General features: G+C 31.7%; 2 protein-coding genes across 3 annotated transcripts; one reads left to right on the top strand and one right to left on the bottom strand.

The window, feature by feature from the left end:
• Positions 1-1,383: 1,383 nt before the first annotated feature.
• On the top strand, positions 1,384-7,908 carry LOC107962661 (probable ADP-ribosylation factor GTPase-activating protein AGD14). Of its 2 annotated transcripts, none has more exons than XM_016899129.2 (14): positions 1,384-1,696; positions 2,156-2,264; positions 2,849-2,910; positions 3,025-3,112; positions 3,247-3,308; positions 3,386-3,482; positions 3,659-4,129; positions 5,169-5,840; positions 5,926-6,087; positions 6,168-6,272; positions 6,387-6,470; positions 6,844-7,015; positions 7,106-7,151; positions 7,387-7,908. In XM_016899129.2, the coding sequence occupies exons 2-14, from the start codon at positions 2,166-2,168 to the stop codon at positions 7,517-7,519; spliced, it is 2,253 nt and encodes a 750-aa protein (XP_016754618.1). In that variant the 5' UTR covers positions 1,384-1,696; positions 2,156-2,165; the 3' UTR covers positions 7,520-7,908. The 2 variants fall into 2 exon arrangements, with proteins under 2 accessions (XP_016754618.1, XP_016754619.1); XM_016899130.2 differs by having other exon boundaries at positions 1,484-1,806.
• A 9,404-nt stretch (positions 7,909-17,312) lies between these two features.
• On the bottom strand, positions 17,313-18,820 carry LOC107963544 (uncharacterized). Its single transcript, XM_016900014.2, has one exon. The coding sequence runs from the start codon at positions 18,313-18,315 to the stop codon at positions 17,440-17,442; it is 876 nt and encodes a 291-aa protein (XP_016755503.1). The 5' UTR covers positions 18,316-18,820; the 3' UTR covers positions 17,313-17,439.
• Between the last annotated feature and the right edge of the window lie 52 nt (positions 18,821-18,872).

Here is an 18,872-nt window from a genome sequence, read left to right on the forward strand (position 1 = left end):
TGCATACTCAAAATTTAAGACCTCGGCCTTTACCAAATGAAAATGCCACCTTAATTTTAATTACACATGTGATATTCTTTTTCTATGATAAAATATTAAAAAATTGAAAATTACTGTAATTGTTTGAATTGAATTATATATAAAAATTGTTAAATATATTTTTTTTAAAAAAAACACTTTAAAATAATATAAAAAGATGAATGTTATTTTGATAAGATAAAGTTAAAAACTAAGAATCGTTTAAAAATCCAAAGCAATCTATTTCTATCTTTCCTATAGCTGAAAAAGGAAAAAAACGAAATCCATAGAAAAAACAAAACGGCTGCGTCTGCATGGCGACACAGCTTCCCCTCTCTTCTCCCTGTAATACAAGAAAAAAATGAAAAGAAAATTTAGAAAATCCCTAGATTTTCTCTTTCTAAATCTATAACCTACATATAAATGGAAGGTGAACTTTCTTTATTTTTCCTTTTATATCATTTTTGGTCCATCTACAGTCTACTATATCTAAAATTAAGATTTAATTTTTACAATAATTTGATCCCTATTTTTTTATAATATTTACTCTATACTCTATTCTCATTAAATTATTAATGTGGACTTTTTTTAAAATATTATTTTCATAAAAAAATTATTTTAGGAATATATTTTTTAATCCAAATTAATTATCAGTGCTAATTATTTGGACTAATGACATGATTTTTTTTCATTTTTAGTCATTATAAAATAATGGTTAAATTGTTGTTTCAATTTCACTACTATGCTCATATTTCACATTTAGTCTTTATTTTTTAATTTAACATAATTTAATTCTTTACTTTTATAATATCATTAGTTAGTCCAAAGAATGTACATTATTGTAAGTGATAGTTATCTTATTATTTTACCATCACATCTTTTGTATGCTAACAAGTATCCAAAGATAAAAAGGTAATTTGAAGTTGAAAGGTCAAAAGTGATTCTTTTTTCAATTATATATGAACATTTTAGTAAAGAGAGAGCATGAACGTGACAAAGTGCCATGGCACCGTATTTTCTACTAAATATGGTCAGATATCAATTTTAGTCACTATACTACTCTTAAATTTAAGTTTTAATCTTTTTACTATAACTTCTTGACATAATCGAATACCTCAACTTTTACAATGCCATTAATTAACCCAAATATCTTATTTTGATTAAAATGATTATGTAAATTTTATGAGTTGATAACACCATTAAATTTATTTATTAAATTCATGTCGATTTTAATTTTTTTTTTGTAATTTTAAATGTGACTCCAATTAATTTAACAAAAAAAACCTCAGAACTGAAAATACAAATTTTGAAAAGGAGTGAGGATATAGAGTATAGAGGGACTAAATCCATCAAAATGCATGGTACAGGGATTTTATAGAGAATTTGACCTATGTTTTATTAAGGGAAAAAACTTTAAAAATAATAAAGCGGTAAAGCAGCCATTTATTTGATTGTTTTACTTAGTTCTTAGCTGTAGCAATTAGCAAAGCTACCTTCTTTCGAAGATCTACAATATTTTCTCTCTCCTTTGTTTCTATATTATATTTATATTTATATTTAATCCAGTTTTTTTTGCTCTGTTATTTACATAATATTCTTGGAGTTGGATCGGAATTTATTGAATAAGAAGCCACCACACGTAAAGCTTGAGAAAATTCATTTTTCTCTTTGATTCCTGGTCAGTCCTTTTCTTTTTCCTTTTCTAGAGTTCCAAACACGTCACTATTTATCTATTTGCGCTGTTTTCTGTTGTTAGGGTGGTTTGATTGTTCAGATCGATTGGTTTTGGTTAGTTGAATTCTTTTTTCTTTGTTTTTTTTTATATTACCAGCAAAATGTTGGTCTAGTAAGGAAAAATAAGAGATTTGTCGTTTCGATTGTTTGATTTTGCTTGGAAGTGTAGGGAAGTTAATGTTTAATCAGTTCTATGGAATTGGTAATAATGTAGATAGAAGGATTAAGCCAAAAATGAAAATAATGTAGAAAAAGGAATTTTGGAGTTAACTGGGTTAGAATCTAGTGATTTTTTTTTGTGCATCTGCTGGTGATTAATTATGATTTGGAGAAAATTCATGCGGACTCAATATATATATATGTACATTTAATTTTTATTTTTGTCTTTACTTATTTGATATAGGAAGAGTGTGATGGCGAGTCGACTAAAGGAAGATGAGAAAAATGAGCGAATAATTCGGGCTCTTCTCAAACAATCAGAGAATCGTAGATGTATTAACTGCAACAGTTTGGTATGGATTTCTTGTTTTCTTATAGATTGATGAAATAAAACTCTAGGAGTTGTTCATCAAGTGACTCTTTCGATTTAGTTACAGATATATACTTGCTTGTATACATAGGCTTTGAATTGATTGCTCGTTTGCAACTGTGATGTTGATGAAATCAATAATGCTTCTGGTCCGTTTGTGATTTATTGTATGTTATTGATACTTCTATATTTATATCCCTGCATTAATGGAAAATTAACCCCTGAGTTCTGAAGAAAAAAGAATGCAGGGTTTGCTGGGGTTGGTACTTATGTCTAGTGAATGTAGCTATATACGTTTGAATACTGTATGGATTTGTTACCATTAGAAAGTCTGATATAAGTTTTGATGATTTCTGGAATCTTCACTCTTGAACCTTTTGGGAACTTCTTATTGTTCCATAAATATTTGTTTGAATATCCTCCTGAAATGTTGCTTTTGCAGTTCAAATATGTTTTTGTAGCATTTTCCTTATGCTAAATTGAATATGATTTCTTTATAATGTGTAAATGTGGGAGTGCTTATACTTTGTCATAGTGTTGCTATTTGCTAACTTGTCAGCTGAGCAGGGGCCTCAATATGTTTGCACAAGTTTCTGGACATTTGTTTGCACCACCTGCAGTGGAATACAGTAAGTGTTCAAATTATTTTGGCATATTAAGTTTTCTCAACATATTGCCTGCTGATTAGCTTTTATCTGAGACACTAGTACCTAAAACTGGCTACTGGTTTAAATTGTTTACAGTCGGGAGTTCACACACAGAGTTAAATCAGTATCTATGGCTAAATTTACTTCTCAAGAAGTTAGTGCTCTTCAAGAAGGGGGAAATCAGGTAAATATTAACATTCTCTCTCCCTCTCTCTTGATAAAGAGTAAAAGGAAGAGATTTTTTATGTAAGTAATTCTCTTTTCATTCTATTAATCCATTTTCTCATTCTTGTTCTTTTTTTTTTCCCTTATTTGCAGCGTGCAAAAGAAATCTATTTTAAAGAATGGGATCCACAGCGTAATTCTGTCCCTGACAGCAGGTTATCACTTAAAAATCCAATCTTTTGGTTCTGTCTTTATTAGTTACAATGCTTCTAAGCCTAAGTTTTGTTGTCAGCAATGTTGAGAGGCTCCGTGACTTCATTAAGCATGTCTATGTGGATAGAAGATATAGTGGTGGGAGAAACTATGACAAGCCTCCTAGAGGAAAGATGGTATGGTGCCCTTCCCTGTTCCTATTTTAAATTGAATGTGAATCAGTTATGAAGCCTGGGATATGATATGATGGGCATTGAATTTATATGTTAGGTTCCTGCTTCTGGAGGAGGGAATTTTTATACTGTTGAATCTTTAATTAGTGTTATGGTTTTTTTAATTTTGGGCTTTGCAGGGTGACAAGGAAGACTTTTATGAGAATAGGAGGACAGATGGATATCAAGGAGGGTCCAGAACTCCACCATATGAAGATACATATGAACGCCGTTTCAGTGAAAGGTCCAGTCCAGGAGGAAGAAATGATGACAGAAATTCCAGATATGGTTATGATGAAAGAAGCCCTGGATATGATCAAGAAAGTCGACAATATAGTGACTACAGAAGTCCTGGTCGCCATGAAGTTGTCAATGACTGGCGCCGAGAAGATAGATTTGCTAATGGGAGGAAACCTGAAGATCATAGAGTATCTGACGGAGATCCAAAGTTGGAAGGTAGGTCACCTGAGCGACCAAAAGATCTAGAGTCATCCAGTCCCCCAGTGGCTCGTCCTGTTAGAGAAATTTTGGGTGAAAATGTAGTCTCCCTTCGTATAAGTGAGCCTCCAAAAGTAAATGGCAGCAGAACTATTGATGGCCCTCAAACACAGGTAGTTTCTGCTGGTGCCTGTCATATTAGTTTATTGTTATAGTCAAGGTTCTGTTTTGGTTTAGTTTGCAATGTTCACAAAACTTTTCTTTGTTTTTTTGTGCTGTTCTGATCCTGCAAAAAGACAAGTTTTTCATTCTTCATCCTCTTAAAGCAATTTTATTTGTCTTAGCCTGATGCATTTTTCTTTTCCCAAAAGTATGTATTTTCTGTTTGATGCCATTTACCACAATTAACTACTTGGCACAGTTTCTATTCCTTTGAATTTTACTTTTTCTCCTCATTTTCTGCAAGTGTATTTAGAGTATTTGTCCTACTTTTAGTTTGACTTAGTAGCTCTTGTCCTGTTGGAATTCCATGTATTTCCAAGTTATTCAGAATTATTGTCAATTTGATTATGATACCATGGTTCTTTGCTGCATCATCACTTTTATGATGTTTGTCATGATAATATCTACCTCAAAGTTAAATTAAGTTGTTTGCAATCGAAAAATCAGTAAATGAATGTTTATCACTGTTCAAAAATCATATTTGTGAACTTTTTGTAGTCACTTTTTAAGATTTTTTCCCTCCTAGTATTGCATGAAGGGAAAAAAATGTTGCCTGTTTTTCTTTACTTCTGCTCAACTTTTGTGATGGTACAGAGAAAGGAAATGGACTTAGGGGTGTGTAATCAAGTTAAGTTGAGCCGGACACAAATAGTGCCAAGCTCGAGCTTGACTTGAAATTCAGGGCTAAATACTTGACTTGAGCTCGGCTCGAGACATAATTGAGCTACTACAGCTCAAGCTCGATTAAGCTTGTTTATTAATTTTTGTACTCATAAAAATGTAATTTCATAAATAAACATATATTAAAATGAAAAGCTCAATTAGGCTCAGGAGCCATTCGAATCGAGTATTACGCTGTTGGAATTCGGCTTGAGCAGGTCAATAATTACCAAAATGAATTCAAGTATTTTTTTAATCGAACTCGAATAACTTGCGAGCAGCAGGATCTCATTTACACCCATATGACTTACTATTATTTTACTTTTGCAGAGAACTGCATCTTCTAGCAGCTTAGGATCTACAGGCAGGAATCCAGCAGAAGTTAAGCTGGAGATGACTGGGAGCTTAATTGATTTTGATGCTGATCCAGAACCTCCTGTTGCTTCCACAGTTACTCAGGCACCACAAACAACTGAGACTCAATCTGTTGTACAGACAATAAGTTCTAGCAATGACCAAAACTGGGCCTCTTTTGATTTTGCTTCTCAGAAAAATGTTTCTCAGGCTCGTTCAAATATGAACACCCTGGACTCCGTTCTTTCTCAATTGTCCGTTCCAGCATCTGTACCTGGTGATCAATCAGGAGTTTATAGCAGTGGCGGTGGACAAATACCTGCTTCTATGGCCAATGTGAATGGAACACCTCTTGGCATCAACACCAATATTGCATTCACAGGGCAGATCGAAATGTCACCCTTTGGTACTGCTGCTCCTGCAGCTGCACCAGTTAGCAATTTCACAACACTGCCTTCTACTGGTGCTTTGGCAGCTGCCCCTGGATTGATGCCTGTCAACGGTGGTAGTTCCCAGGTTGGTGGTTATAATGCTGAACAACAGCCTAATATGCAGCAGCAGCAACAGACTTCTTTTTTCTCTGCAGCTGGTGGTCAGTGTACTACCCAACAATTTATTCCACCTGTTGATGGAGCTTCAACCAATCAGGTGGGAAGTATTTTCTAGTATTGTGGTATTTTATAGATAATCAACTCTTTGTTCATCTAACTTCACGTTGCACTTTTTATGGCAGCCATGGAACTTTGCTCCTTCACAGCATATGCTGGGGCCTTTGAGTGCATCAGTTGCACATATACCTCAAGCTGTCTCAAAACCTGCCCAAGATGCCACTTCTACAGTTGCATCAAAGCCGCCTACAGAAACAAAAGAAAGTGGAAGAAAGGAACTACCTCCGGTAATATCTATTTAGGCCAAGGACATCCAAGTTCTTGGTTTTGAGGATTATTTATTGTGTTGGCCTCTTGGTTTTTGCAGGACCTATTTGCTTCAAACTATCCTTCCTATACTGCTGCTGCACCAGGGTGGCAAACTGGCCCACCACATGGGATGGGTTTGACGATGCAATATAATACTGCAGTGGTACTCCTACATCATAAGAGCAATTTCGTTCATGAGTTCATTCTTTCATACTTAACTGAATGTCCAATTACTTGATGCATCACTTATATTTCTACATGCTTTTTGTTGTTACAGCCAATGTCTTCATTTCCACAGTCATCAAGGTCAATAAACCCATTTGATCTTGGCAGTGAAGCACCTGCAGTTCAAACTCAAACAGTATGTTATTCACATCTTTTGAACTATTCCATTGCTTCTGGCCATGACCGACTTTTTTTTTTGGTTTAAGGATTCTGCAATAACTTTGTGACATACTTGTAATGCCGGCATGCTTCTCTTCTGCATTTTTTTTAGAATTTAAATCTCGTTGTTTCAGAGAGAGAGAGAAAGCAAGGTTATTTCTTTTATGCATGAGTGCCATTTTGATTGTTAAATCTTTTATGCACGACGATTCATCCGATAATCACTTCCCAACCTACTCTTACTTTTTGAAATTGGAACACAAAGCTAGCTATCTCTCCTTGAACTTACCCAGGACTTGCTCATGTATGGTGTTTGACAATTTCTTTATGTAATGTTGCTTCTGATGCAGTTTCCATCAATGGCTTCCTTACAAGGTGCACTACCAAATATGTCACCTCCTTCTGGCCCAGTGCGTACTTCTGGCCTTGGTACTCCATCACCAGCATGGATGTCACCTCAGTCTTTACCTTATGCATCAGGGATGTCATTGCAGTTACCTTATGCATCATCAGTGGCACAACGTAACGCTTTTTACCCCTGCCCCCCTTTCTTCTTTTTGCTTATTTTTATTTTGATCTTTTTGACAAGCTGAATTTCTCAAAAACTTATAGGGCCGTACCAAGGAGCACAGTTACCTAATAGCTTGCCACCTTCCAGGTAATTCATTCCTTATCTCTTCATTGCACTTGTTTCTGCATGTACGTTGTCCAATGTTTCTTGACATTACTGTGTTAGCCCACGCAATGGCCATTTTATGTTTAAACCATTGTTCTGTTTTATGCTGTGGCTTCAATCTGGGTTACTGGCAGTGCCTCAAATTGCTGAGCACCACCTGTTAAAAGTTAATTATAGGTTTATGTTCCTAATCTATGAAATATTCTATGCTTTGCAGCCATCAAATTGGCGGCACCGGCAGTGAAGTGTCTTTTAGTTTCGTAAATACCAATCAACAGGTGGCTGGTAGATTGGCAGCACCAGCTGCCCCACATCCATTCTCTTCTGTTGGGGGTAACCCGTTTGGCTAAGCATCCCCTTGCTGCCTGTAAAATTGATGGAAAGTTTTGGTTTTAAAGTTGGAATCATCCAAGCCCTGTATGAGTTTTTCAATATTTTTCATTTCGGGGTTCAAGGATTTGAGCCGGTATTGGCAATTTATAGTTAGTTTGAAGCTCATAACGGAAAAGCGAGGTGCAAAGCTCAAATGTAGCGATGGTATTGCAGCTAAGTTTGTGGGGATCTATTTTACTTTTTTAAATTCTTTTGTGCAGATATGATGTTTTATTCTAATTGTGATCAAAGTGATCTGTGCGTTTGCCTACAAATTTTATGCCCCCCCCGGATGTTGTATCATTTTGCAGTTGCTATTTGAACTGTAAAAAGGTAATAAATATTTGACATAATGATTTATTTGCCATCCAATTTTAAAAAAATTTATTTTAATTATGTATTTAATTTTTTGTTTTTTTTAATCTTTAAATTTATGTTGTTTATAGTAATTAGATTAGAAAAATTAGTGTTTGTTAATTTTGTTGATGTAATATATTGTTATATTGATTTCACGTGAGTAATTAATTAATTTTTTAAAGTTTAAAAAATTCACAAAAATTATAAAAGTATTTAAAAAATAATTTTTTAATTTTAAAAGAATAGTTAATTGCAAACATAACATGTGGCAATTCATGTGTATGTTACATCAACAAAGCCTCTCGAACTCACGTATTACTGTGTTGAAAACAATGTCTATATTAATCAATTTAAGACTCAATTGACTAATTTTTAATAATTTTTATATTGATAGTTTTAATAAAATTTGCAATAGAAAGGTTTTACATATATAATTATTTATGGAAAAATAGTAATAAATATTATTTTAAAATTTTACCTAAGCTTTAAATGATACGGAATTTTTTCTAAAAGTATATCCATCGTAAATATTTTTTAAGGAGTTTCCATATACAATTATGAGTATAAATTATAAATAATATAAATTCGGTAATCAAAACACATCAGATAAAAAATTAAACTATATCTAAACTTTATTACAAATACAATATTTTTAAATTATATTTTTGTTATATTAATTCAAAACCTTATGGCATCAATGTTGTTATGAATTGTGATCCATGGTGTAAAGGTATTGTAAATGTATAGTTTGGAAACCCAAATTTAGTTATGACCTAGTTTTGCTGTTATCATTAATTTAAGAAAATTATTTGATATATTGTGAGTGATGTTTTTAGATTTTACAAACAACATTAGAAAATTGATAAATATTCAATAAAAATATAATAAAATATTAAAAATAAATATTTAATAAAAATATATATTAAATTTTTGAAGGGTAAACTATTAAAATAGTCACTTTTGTTTACCTTGATTTTTATTTTAGTCACGTTATCACGTTGTAACATTTTAGTCACTGAATCGTTAATTGTTGTTAACAGTGTAACCGTAAGCTGACATGATACGTTAAGTTGTCATTTCAAACAAAAATTTTAGGTTAATTTAGACAATCGGTCCCTATATTTTTTCGTTTTGAGTATTTTTTTCTTTTATTATTTTTAACTTTCTTTTTTTTCTTTATTTTCCATTCTCTTTTGCTTCTTACTCTGTTTTCCTCCCTTCTTCATTTCATTTAACATAATTTTTCTATGTTTTCTATCTGTTAAAACTAGCCTCTATACTTTCTTTTTTTTTAAGTGAAGCAAGTTTGTGGACTAGTTTTAGCAAATGGAAAATGTAAAAAAACTACGTTAAAAGAAATAAAAAAAAGGTAGGAAAACAAAAGGGAGAAGCAAAAGAGAATGGAAAAAAAAGTTAAAAGAACATACAAAAAATTAAATTGCTCAAAATGAAAAAATATAGGGACCAATTGTAGAATTTAACCTTAAATTTTCTTTTGAAATGATGATTTAATGTGTCACGTCAGTTTACCATTACACCGTTGACGGCAATTAACGGCTCAGTGACGAAAATGTTACAAACGTAAGTAACTAAAACGTAACATTTCAAACATATATAAGTGACTAAAATGTAATCTAAAACAAAAAAAATGACTATTTTGATGATTTATCCATTTTTAAAATCACTTATAAAATAAAAAAATACATTATAAATATACCAAATAATAACCCACAATTTAATTACAACTAAACATTTGTTGTTGTGTGGAAATATTATTAAAAGTGAAGGCAAAATAAGGACATTAGTAACTAACTAAAAATTATTTTTTGAAGCAAATGTGGTCGGAAATTGAAAATAATAGAAGTATGAATTGAATTGAACAAGTAATTAATTCATGTTTTCTTCTATTCAACACGGTTGCCCTGGCTGCCTACATTTCCTGCTCGGCCGCCGCCGCCGCCAAATCCTCCTCCACCGAAACCAGCACCGCTCCCAAAACCTCCTCCTATCCCGCCTCCACCACCACCTCCTCATCCTCCCCCACCATAGTAGTGCCCTTTATCATTTTCCTTATAATGCTTTCCAAATTAAAGGCACCAATTCCACCACCACCACCATTCTGAACATAACCAGGACGTCCAAAACCAAAGCTGAAGCCTACACCCTTGCCGAAGCTAAAGGAATGTCCAAAACCAAAGCTGTTCCCCCGTCTAAAACCACCTCCGCCAATTCCCCAACTGGGGTTACCATCAAAAAACCATTCTGGCTTTTTCTTCTCCGCCTCTACCTTCCTACTCTCAACACTCTCATATCCCACCACTACCACCAAACAAACCCACAACCCAACCCAACTTATAAACTTATTCCAACCCATATTTCAATGCAATGCAACGCTCTCCTCTTTCACGGCCATACCAGCTGAGCTCACCATGTTTATAAAGCTATTTCTTCTCTCTACAAAATTTAAAAAAAAAATGATAACCATAGTTTGGAATTAGTTGAGATGGATTAATTTCTTCACCGCTGGCTATCTTTAAAACAATGTTCCACTTTTACGTGATTTGATATTGGTGTTTGCATTCAAAGCCACCATTTGTCGAGAATCACGTTCTACCCATTACCCAACCTCCAAAAGTTGGCATGCCATGCATGCATGATTTTAAATTAAATGGGAACCCCATAAATGAAGATGCAATGCAATTATTCATCTTCATTTTGACTTCTCACATTACAAAATAAGCAGCTTTAGCAACTTAGAAAGAATCGGTCCTTGATTAGCTTTTGTTCCTAAACTTAATTGAAAGCCTCCAATGATCGTCCGATTCAGGTTCATCTCCTCCTCCGCCCGAAAAATCCAAACCCTATAGGGTTTATTCTCCTATTTACCGCAATCTCTTATATCCATATCGGTTCTATTCACCTTTATTTTATACAGTGATTGAGTTAGTCTTACGAGTTAATCGAGTACTAATTCGGTTAGGAAATAATTAATATACCATTTCATTAAATGGCTACTATTATTATTTTAGTTACCTTTTTGTCTTTTCATATTTTTAATAATTTTTAAATAAAAGAACTAAAATTAACATAGCTAGAAGATTGAACTTGTGTTTAATAAATTTATAAATACTTTTTTTACCACTACTGATAATAATTCTTAAAGATAATTTTACCGATTGAGTTAATCTCTTAAGTCACCTCGATACTAACTCATAATTGATGACATCACCATAAAGTTAAATAGGTAAATACATGTAATTAAGAATATTAAACACACTCAAATTATTTTCTAGCTTGTACTATTAATAAAGCTTTAGTTGAAGTGGAAAAGTTAAGGTATTGTAAATATTGGTGGCATAGGCTCAAATCTTGCCATATGTAATATTTTTACCCGTTTTATTTAATATAAAGATAAAAATATCATTGTAATAATATATCTTATTTTAAATATGAATGGTCGACATTATAATAACCTAATCGAGTTGGTATCTGATTGACTTGTAACATCAACTCAATTAGGAGATTAAAATCTTAGTATAGATACAAACGATGTGGGTGAAAAGGTTTGTTTAATAATATTAAAATGTACACAATTATTAAAATAAAGCTTTAGTTGTTGTGGTAAATTTAAGGTTTTGCAAATGTTGGTGGCATGAATTCAAATATCACTATATGTAAATTTGTTGTTAGTTTTATTTGAAATATAAAAAGACAAAAATACCATAGTAATAATGTAACTTATTTTATATATGAAAGTACATTTTAGTATTTTTTTTCAATCGAGCTAGTGTCCGGTTGACTCGTAACACCAAATCAATTAAGGATTTGAATAATAGTAAGTATAGATATACAAACAATGTGAGTAAAAACAATTTGTGTAATAATATTAAAAATGTATAAATAATATTTATTGCTTTGTAAAAAAATGGTAACCCTCAATAGTATATAGTCAAACATTGTTATGTGTCGTATCTTTTAAGGATTATTATCTTATACATAGCTAATGGAGTAAAAAAAAAAACACTCCACAAGTGGGTTTAGGTAAGGATAATTATTTGACACACATGCGATGAAAATATTAAGATTTTTTCATGTGCTATAGATTCGACAAAAGGTCTTAGTCATAACATAAATAACATAAAAATGGATTGTGCAAAAATCCATAGTTTATTTATTTATTTATTTTAGTTATTCTAGTAAAATATAAAATAAATGGAAATAAAAAGATATAGGAAGAAAGAAAAATAATAGAAATAATATTTGATTTTATATCATAGGAACGGAAATAGGACTTTTGCTTTTGATTGTTGATTTAATGCAATAACAAGATTTTTTTGTTACAACAAGTCAGATCGTAAAATCATAGGAAAAATGAATTAATTGAATTGAAAATAAAAAAATGAGCCCAAACGGGTACTGACCAGGCCGGTCTGTGGAAATTGAAAATAGAAAAGTTCCATTTTGCGCGAAATCAAAGCGATATTCTTTCCTTTTTTTTATTTGAGATATTTCTTTAGCTCCTTTATTTTATTTAAAAATATAAATGATATAGAATATAATATAAATGAAATGGAATTACTGATAAAAGTTCTATATCTCTATAGAAAAGTTAGATGTATCTATATAATCAATCTATATCTATATAATAATAAAAAAATTTAGAATCTATATATCTATGGATTAGTAATACTCGACCAATTGTCCAAAAAAAGCCCATTTCCAAAAAAAAAGGAAAATGGGCTTTTTTTTCAAAAATAACGAGAATAGTCCAATTTTTTTAAAATGTGCTAAGCTGGCGTCATTTTCAAGGAAAAGTCAGAAAAACGTGTACAACTCAGCGCTTTTTTCCCTTTGACATGTAAAACGCGTCCAAGTCAATGCGTTTTGTAACAACCCAATTTTCAATGGTGTCAGAAACAGTGATTCGAGATTACTAAATCTGACGAGTGAGTTCAAAAATTTTATTATTTAAATATTATTTATGAGTCAAATATAATTTTAGAAGACTTTTGAATTAGTAATTTGTGGTTTAAAAGAATTTATTAGGTCAAGTGGTTCCAAAAATGAGGTATCGAGACCTCGATTTCATAAACCGAGCCGTAAATATTTTTATAAATATTTACGTAGTTTTATTAAGTTAGTATAAATTTTCGTTAGAAAATTTTAACGTTTTAATAGTTAATTAATTAAAAAAGACTAAATTAAAAAAAGTGAAAAACTTGCCAGAGTGATAAAATAGGCTAAATGTTAAACGAGGAAGAACTTAAGGAGAAATTATGCCTAAAATAAAGGCATGAGGCGGCATAAGCAGAAAAGAAAACAAAAATAATGTGATTAAAGGGTAAAATTGTAAATTTTATGAAGTTAACTTAAATAAATTGAATTCTAAACTTTTCTTGGCTATTCTTCTTCAATTTATCGGCTAAAAACGCCATAGGATAAGGTTTTAAGCTGGTTTTATTTATTTTACTTCATGTAAGTTCAATTCTTGCCTTTTTCTTGTAATTTTTGTGTTTTTAAGACTTTTGCAATTAGGTCCAACTATCTAATTCATTAGTTTTTTATTTTATGGGTAACTTTTAAAGTTACCATTGATGAGTGCTGGATGTTTATGATGAATTAACATGGAATTGAGGCTTTAATTTTGTTATATGATGATCTTATCAAGTAATTTTAATAGAATTGATTTTAGAACCAATTTGTGAAAAAGATTAAATCTTAGGGTTTGGTATTAAATTATGTTTATCAAAGGCTGTGTAATAGCTTATAATATTTAGATAAAATGTTAATTGAGAAAAATTAGCTCATTTGATGGGTTAATTGGTGAGGGACTAAATTGTAAAAATTGTAAAAGTTAGGTCAATTGTGTAATTTCAAAAATTAAGGGGTATTAATTGTGAATTAAATTGAATTGAAATGTATGATAATGAATAAATAATTTTACATTTTAGATCAAGAGCCCGTAGATCAACAAGAAAAAGGGAAATTAACAAAATAGTCCCTAACTACTACAAATTCCACAATTAGCCCAGGTAAATTCGTTTGGTTAAATTTTAATGTTTATTTAATAATTCATGAATGTTATTATGTAATTAGTCATATTTTTGTTGTTGAAAATAAAAATTATTATTAAATTGTAAAATCGAATTGAATGATTAAATTGAGTAGAAAGCGGGATTGAGTATAATCGTTTTGTGACAAAGGATGATTTGACAAATAAAACCATGGTTGGGCCATGGCAGTGTTTATATATAAGACCATAGTTGGGCTATGACATTAATGTAAAGGATGAATTGACGGATAAGATCATAACTGGGTTATGGTACTCTAAACGTAAAACCATGGTTAGACCATGGCAGTGTTTATATATAAGACCATAGTTGGGCTATGACATTAAAGTAAAGGATGAATTGACGGATAAGACCATAACTGGGTTATGGTACTATAAACGTAAAACCATGGTTGGACCATGGCAGTGTTTATATGTAAAACCATAGTTGGGCTATGGAATTCTGATGATTAGACCATAACTGGGTTATGGTACTACGAATGTAAGATCATGGCAAGGATTATGGCAACATATATGTAAGACCATAGTTGGACTATGGCACAAAGAAAACGATGTACTCATATATGTAAGTCGTTCTTCGATTTAGTAAGAATTGGTAAAATACTTATGTGATTGGAATTTGAAAGATTTATTTATCATTATTGTTATTAATTTGAAGGAAGTGTGTTCATTGATTTATGTTGTGTTTGACAGAAAGAATGTATGATTTATTTGCAATTTAATTTATTATATTGAGTTCGATAAGATCAATGTTTAACCTAATGAACTTACTAAGCTTCGATAAGCTTACACGTGTTGTTTAATGCTCTTGTAGATTAACGTGAAATTAGAGGATCGGATCAACACATCGAGCCACACTTTCCAGTTTGTTCCGGTAGATTTTATGATTTATACTATGGTTTATATGGCATGTATAGGGATTGGTATGATTTTAAGTAAAGTTGATTTGTGTAATATTATGATGTATATTTTGTTTAAGTTTCAAATCAACTTATATAAGTATGAATTAAACATGAATGAGATGTGTTTAAAATGGTTAATTAATAGGTATAACGAGGTATAATTTGACTTAGTAAATTTAGTAAAATATGCATAAATGTGTATATAGTTTGATTTGGTAAGATTGGATATTTGAATATTTGTAATGATATGTTAGTTATAAGACTTGGTATTGGATTGAATTGAAGGTCTTATTGTATTTCGTGAATATGTAAATGGTTGTGCCTAGGTTAATACCAAGATGGGGTGAGACAAATGGCCTATTTTCATCCACACGGGCGTGTGTCCCTTGTTCTTAAGAAAATTTTTGAAATTTTGAAAAAATTTTCTGAATATCCGGTTTTGTCCCGAATCACTTCTAAGGTGTATTTTGGGTCTCGAGGGCCCATCTAAGGGACAATATAAATATTATATAATTGATTCTTAATATGAATAATAAAGGTGGAGAAATATCCGTATTTATTTCATAAAGTCCGATAATACTCTATAACCCTGTTCTGGTGACGGATAAGGGTTAGGGGTGTTACACATTTCATATGTGCATGTACAAATTTCATATGTGCAATTTATTCTTCTTTTTCTTTTTTTATTATGGTCGTTTTGTATATGCTAACAATTCTAAAATGCAAGAAGATCAAAGATCTCAAAATGTAATTTTATAATATGAGAAAAAGTTAACAAAATATAAAAAATGGAAATTATTTTGTAAAAAAATTATTAAATATAATGTAACGTTTAATCTTATGTTGTTAGTTAAAAAAAATAAGGAATCTCGCATTATTTAGAAACAAGCTACAAACCTATTCATGAATTTATATATACACATATCTCACATCTCACATTGCTTAAGAAAACAAAGAAAATGAGACATTGGATCTATATAAAGTTTTGCTTTGTAAGTTTTATGTCCACATTAATTAGTGGCACAAAAAACTTAAAAGAAAAATAGTGTTGCCACTTTGGGTCTATATAAAGGCTCATTCTTGTAAAATTTCAAAAAATTGGCCTATTTTCGTAATTCTTTTAAAAAAATGTATTTTTTTGGAAATTTAGTCATTGGAACGTGGGCAAAAAGAGTGCTGACTTAGAAGTGCTTTAACAAAACGTGCTGACCTTTATGCGTTTTACAGGTCAGAGGGGAAAAAAGCGCTGAGCTGGACATGCTTTTTTTACTTTTCCCTGAGAACGACACCAGCTCAATGCGTTTTAGTAAAATCAGACCATTCCCGTTATTTTTTAAAAAAGCAGTCCATTTTCATAATTTTTTTGGGAAATGAGATTTTTCTAGTCAATTGGTCATAATACTCTATATAAATAAATAATAATCTATATATAACAAAGTAAAAAAGGGCTTTTCTCAAGCCTATCTTTTTAGGTGTTGTAACATAGTAATTATCTTTTCTCAATTAGGAGAGATAGTTGAGTGGAGTAAAGAAGTTGTATTTTAAAAAATAAATAATAAATTAAGAGGAGATATGACAAAACCTTAATTTTGTTTGTGTTTTTAATAAGTTTTCATCGCCAATATACTAAATAAAAAAAAGAGGACAATTATATTTTTTTGAAAATTTTTATATATTTCGTTAAATTTTTTTAAAATTTGGACAAGTTAAGAATATTTGTAAATTTTGAGATTTAATTTTTTAAAATTATGATTAAATTAATATAATATGTAAAAGTTAATTGCTAAATTTGTTATTATACCAATTTTTTTAACTGTCATGTTAATCGAACTATGTACCGTGGATACTTAAATTGCAAATTTTTTATTTTGAGTCACTAAAATGAAATTTTTTTTGTTGGATGATTGTATAGTTTACTAAAAAAAACAAAGGGGTAAATCTCAAAACTATACATGAACTTTGGTCTAATGTGCAATTTTATATATAGACTTTGATTTTGGGCAATTTTATATTTGAAAATTTGAATTGATACAATTATCACAAATTATTAACACAAGTATTGATTTAGCATCATTTTATGTTTATATATTGCATACATATATAATTATATTTATCAAATATAAAAAAAATTGATGTATTTATTTCTTTAAAATGTGTATGATTGAATCAAAATTAAACTTCTATGTATACATTTGAACCAAAATTAACGTTTCATGTGTATCATTGCACCAAATCAAAGGTCGTGTCTCAAATTGTAGAATAAATCAAAATTATTGTATAATTTTGAGATTTATTTCAAAAACAAAACAAAATTAAAACACGGTGGGCAGCGACTCGAATCCGAAACACGTTGAAGTTTTACCCTATTCATTGAAAATTTAAAACTTCTCAACAGATGACACTAAAGATGGAAAGCATAGAGGATACGAGTCGAAAGCAACCTTTGCAGTGTCCATTGAGAAGGCTGAACTTCATTTAAAATTGAAGCTACGCAACGACCAAATGGCCCTTACATATATAACTATATATATATATATATATTTTTTTTTTTATATTCGATTTTGTTCTGTCAAGATTTACATGCGTAATATAATACAACATTCATGACTGTTTCAAGAACAAGAACCGAAGAATACATTGATATCAATACAGGGATTTCCCACATACAGATTCCCCTGCATATTCTCAACTCAAATACACACTCAACTACCCTCAACCCTATGTTGCTCAACAATGCCATCATTAAGCCTGTTTGTCGTCTTCCTTCCATAAGCTTTTTAGCTTTCCATAGTGAGCCAAGTCCGTCACATTCACTCTCCAATACTGCTATCACGTTCGCCATGTTCCCCACCACCATTACATGTGCGAACATCACGCAAAAAGGTATCCCTAGCAACCCCACAACACCCCAAAACCCCATTCCAACTGAGCTGATTCCAAATGTGTAAAGCATCTTTGGTGCCACTGCTAAACCAACCACCATTGCTCCAAACAGGCCTAGTATAACGAGGAGCTCCAAAGACCTTGTGTGGAGAAGCTTAATCCAAGCCAAACCACTTCTCATGAATAGCCTTCTTCCATCAAGTTGTATGCCATTGTAACTATCTGAAACTGCTTGGATGGTGGCTGCTCTTCCAAGAAGAGAGAACGTAACGGAAGAAGGGGTGCATACCATGATGTGAACAAGTGTTTTGGACGGGCAATTCGGCAGCCCTTGTGCGAATAAATGATCTGTGATTGTTATAGCTGAGGAAGGTATTTGGGGGAAATGGTGAAGGAGAAAATGCGATAAGAAAAGAGAAACAGGGAGCGGCGAGAAGAGGAAAACAGAGATGGAATGAAAATGAGTAGGGTGAAGAAGGATCACCCTGATGGATTCTCTAAAAATCTCAACAGTGTTCATCAGATAGATGGAGTCAAGAACTTGTGTTGTTCTTCTTGCCATATTCTATGTAATAACATTAGAAGCAAGAAAGAAACATAGATAGCTGAGTTAATGTGAGAATTTGTATGGGTGTTAACCAGTGACAAGGAGAGTATAATAAGATCAGATTGCTGATCGCTTGCGTGCAAATTCATCATGATTGAATAGGTTTGTAGGTCGGTCGTGTAAAAGTTGGTTGTTTTTTTAAAATGCTTTTAATCATATGAATGAGAGGTAACGTGTTGGAATCTTGATATTTTCTCAATATATAGATAGTTGAATCTATAGCTTTTGCTTTGGAGTCTTAAAGGGGGCGTATGTTATGGCTGGTAGTTGCCTAGTAAATCATTCGTTTGGCCTTAAGTAGATGTGTATGCTCGTTCGAGAGCAAGAAAGAAGATAATTGTGGGGTCAAAGAGAAAGGTTAAGGTGATAATTTTGCCTTGTTGTAATGAGGTTGTGTAATGATTGGAGCTGATGCCTGAAATATAGCAAAAGGGAGAGAAAATTTTAATACCAACTTGGGGGGGATTAACTTGAAAGCAAAGGCAAATTAGACATGTGAAAGCGTGGGGGCC

The sequence above is a fragment of the Gossypium hirsutum genome, chromosome A06 (genome assembly GCF_007990345.1).
Source record: "Gossypium hirsutum isolate 1008001.06 chromosome A06, Gossypium_hirsutum_v2.1, whole genome shotgun sequence".
In the NCBI taxonomy this organism is placed as follows: Eukaryota; Viridiplantae; Streptophyta; class Magnoliopsida; order Malvales; family Malvaceae; genus Gossypium; species Gossypium hirsutum.

What these genes read in the sequence shown, in the direction of transcription:
- LOC107962661 (XM_016899129.2), top strand. Translation starts at nt 2,166, where the DNA reads ATGGCGAGTCGACTAAAGGAAGATGAGAAAAATGAGCGAATAATTCGG. An exon ending in GTATTAACTGCAACAGTTTG is followed by an intron (nt 2,265 to 2,848) that starts GTATGGATTTCT and finishes TCAGCTGAGCAG; the next exon opens with GGGCCTCAATATGTTTGCAC. An exon ending in AGCCTCCTAGAGGAAAGATG is followed by an intron (nt 3,483 to 3,658) that starts GTATGGTGCCCT and finishes TGGGCTTTGCAG; the next exon opens with GGTGACAAGGAAGACTTTTA.
- LOC107963544 (XM_016900014.2), bottom strand. Translation starts at nt 18,315, where the DNA reads ATGGCAAGAAGAACAACACAAGTTCTTGACTCCATCTATCTGATGAAC.